This window comes from Neurospora tetrasperma (assembly GCF_000213175.1).
Source record: "Neurospora tetrasperma FGSC 2508 unplaced genomic scaffold NEUTE1scaffold_81, whole genome shotgun sequence".
Taxonomy (NCBI): domain Eukaryota; kingdom Fungi; phylum Ascomycota; class Sordariomycetes; order Sordariales; family Sordariaceae; genus Neurospora; species Neurospora tetrasperma.
The window spans coordinates 9,088,220-9,091,367 of NW_009799179.1; the positions used below are offsets into that span (position 1 = coordinate 9,088,220).

A 3,148-nucleotide genomic window follows, 5' to 3' on the forward strand; every position below is an offset into this window, starting at 1 on the left:
CCATTCATCCAGCATCCCACCACGAGCCGTCTTCTCTTCTTTAGCACCACCACACCTTCCAAATACCCCCCATTCTCTCCCCGCGGCACCTTCAAAACCCCTCCACCTTCAGGTAACAACAACAAAACGGCTTCAACCAAGCCCTTCATCGCAACCGTCCTCTTCTCCCTCGCCGCCGCCTCTGTAGGAGCCGTAGTCTACTTCCGCCCCGGGATAGGACGAGACAACATAGGAGCCAAAATGTCCAACAAACTGGTCCTAGCGAACCCGGACGACGTCATGGTGATCCGGGACGTCACTCCCAACGTCGTCACTTTTTCTGTGCCCTTTTTGCGGTTCGGAAAGATTCCTATTGGAGGGAGGGGGACTTTGGGTAAGGCGCATTCTAACTCTCTATTGCACACACACCCTTTTTTTTTTTTTTTTTTTTTTTTTTTTTTTCTCTCTTTTGCGTTCCACTAACACAGCATATCCACCATCGAAAATAGTCCGCCTCTCCAACAACACCCTAGCAGTCTTCTCCCCCGTAGCCCTCACGCCCTTGGCCCGCTCCCGCGTTTCCTCCCTCGGCTCCGGCCAAGTGAGCTACATCGTCGCCACCGATATCGAGCACCACATCTTCGTATCCGAATGGGCCCGGGCCTTTCCCGACGCCAAAATCATTGGTCCCGAGGGTCTTCCGGAAAAGCGGGCAAAGGTGACCAACGACGAACGCATCGGGCACGAACCCTTTTCCGTCGTTTTCACAAAGGAACACAAACAAAATATCAAGATCGACGAGGCCTTTGATGCCGACTTTGAGTATGAGTACGTCGACGCCCACCCCAACAAGGAGCTGGTGTTTTACTACAAGCCGGATAAAGTCCTGATTGAGGCCGATCTCATGTTCAACCTGCCTGCCATTGAGCAGTACTCCAAGGTTCCCGAGGCGGAAAAGCCGCACGGCAGTTTGCTGGGGAGGGTTTTCCAGGCGATGAATAGCACCGAGGGAGAGGCCAAGGGGATCAAGAGGTTTTTGTGGTACGCGATTAGTCGGGGGGATCGGGCAGGGTTCAATGAGAGTGTACGGAGGATTGATGGGTGGGATTTTGAGACGATTGTGCCGTGTCATGGAGAGACGATTGTGGGGAACGGGAAGGAGGTGTTTGAGAAGGTATTTGAGTGGCATTTGGAAGGCCATAACTGAGTCGGATAGGAGGTGTTGGAGTATACCCAGGGAGGTAGGTGATGGAGTTGTTAGGGGGGTTCTTTTGGTGTTTTTCCTAGGTATGTTTCTGGAATTGGATGGTATTGTATGATAGTTTAGGGCTGCTGTCTATGCCTTATGGGCTGTTAATGATATGGACGTAAATAATGGATATTCAGGGGTATCAATTAAGCAAACAAATCCAAATATACCCACAGGACAATTGAATCTTTGTTAAACCGCGTCGAAAAATTTAAGCCGTCTATAGCTCCTCCCTGACAACGCCAGCTACCGTCTCTGCAACAGCCAGCAGCCTAGCATCATCCCAATACTGCCCAATAAGCTGCAACCCAGCCATGCCCGCTCCCTCCTTATCCTCGACCCTCATCGGCACACTGATAGCCGGCAACCCCGCCAAGCTCGCCGGTACAGTAAACACATCATTCATGTAAGCGCTCACCGGATCCTTCTCCTCTTCACTCAGCACTTCATCCAGCCTAGGCGCAGTCGTTGGCGCCGTCGGGCACAGCAGGAAATCCACCTCCGTAGGCCCCCACTTATCCTCCAGCCCGACCGTCTCCGGCAACTCGCTGAGCTCAAATCTTTCCGGCTTGTCCAGAAGAGGGTTGGGCAGCGCAAAGACGCGGTTAAAGTCTCGCCTTACCAGCCGACGCACCTTCTGTGCTTTGAGAAAGTAATTATCCATGGCGGCAGAGGAGAGGGTGTAAGCGCCTAGGAGAATACGACGCTTAACTTCATCCCCAAAACCAGCGGTGCGGGCGCGGGCATAGAGGATCCCTTCTTCTTCTTCTTCTTGTCCTTCTGGGCCTTTCGAAACAGCGGCATCGCTCTCGGTCGGAGGCGTGAAGCGCGTGCCGTACCGGATGCCGTCATACTTGGCCAGGTTGGACGAAGCCTCGGCGGGCGCGATGACGTAGTACGCCGACAGGGCGTGGCGGGTCGAGGGCAGGGAGACGGGGACCAGGCGCGCGCCGAGGGATTGCAGTTTGGCGGCAGCGGCGGACCAGCTGTGCCGGATCGAAGGCGAGAGTTCCGTAATGTTGTATTCGAGCGGGAGACCGAACTTGAGGTTTTTGAGCGGGTACGGGTCCTTGGGAAGGGGACCGGTGTAGCAGTCCCGTTGGCTGGCGCACCGTCTGCGCGCCCCGTGGGAGAGGCTCGTGGGATCGAGCGGGTCGTGCTCGGCCCAGAGGCCCCTTGTTACCTTGTCGGCTCCTCCAAGAATCAGCTCGGCGATGGGCCTTACTTCCTTCGCCAGCAATCCCACCGTGTCGAGCGAGTTGGCATAGGGAACCACGCCATAGCGCGAGAGCATCCCGTACGAGGGCTTGAATCCCACCACGCCCGTGTACGCGGCAGGCAACCGTACTGAGCCGCCTGTGTCAGTACCAAGAGCCAGGTCCGCTTCGCCCGTGGCTACGGCTACGGCACTTCCGCCTGAGCTGCCACCCGCGGAGTGCTTGACTGCTTGTTGTTCGTGCTCCCCCTCCTGCGCGACTGGTCCAAAGGCCGTGTGTACCGAGTGGCTACCCATGCCGAACTCATCCAGGTTCGTCTTGCCGACCAAGAGAGCGCCGCGCGATCGCAGTTGGGTGACGATGGTGGCCTCGAAGGGACTGCGGTAGTTGGCAAGGAAGTTGGAGCCGCATGTCGTCGTTAGAGGCGTTTCCTCTTCGGAATTGGGGGAAACTGTGGCGATGTTGTCTTTGACGGCGAGACGGAACTGCCGCTGTTCGAGCGCGGGTTGGTCATGTTGCTGCACTACAAACCAGGAAGACTCTTGTCAGCGGGTATAAGTGCATTTCAAGTCCACACACAAAACGGTTCGGTACCTCTGGATATAAACTGGTTCAGGGAGCGTCGCTGGATGGGTGACGTTTGCCTTGTCGAGCTCACATGGCGCAGACATAGGCCCCGCAGCCGCCCAATTCTAGCTGACAT

At 56.0% G+C, this 3,148-nt stretch overlaps 2 protein-coding genes across 2 annotated transcripts; one reads left to right on the forward strand and one right to left on the reverse strand.

Annotated features, from left to right (window-relative positions):
* Positions 1-234: 234 nt before the first annotated feature.
* Positions 235-1,186, forward strand: NEUTE1DRAFT_93121 (uncharacterized protein; the record flags this gene model as incomplete). The annotated part of the gene is made up of 2 exons (XM_009858917.1): positions 235-373; positions 489-1,186. 2 exons carry the CDS (start codon positions 241-243, stop codon positions 1,184-1,186), a joined length of 831 nt encoding a protein of 276 aa, XP_009857219.1.
* NEUTE1DRAFT_93126 (uncharacterized protein) lies at positions 1,153-3,148 on the reverse strand (the record flags this gene model as incomplete). The annotated part of the gene is made up of 2 exons (XM_009858918.1): positions 1,153-2,984; positions 3,104-3,148. The coding sequence occupies 2 exons, from the start codon at positions 3,146-3,148 to the stop codon at positions 1,449-1,451; spliced, it is 1,581 nt and encodes a 526-aa protein (XP_009857220.1).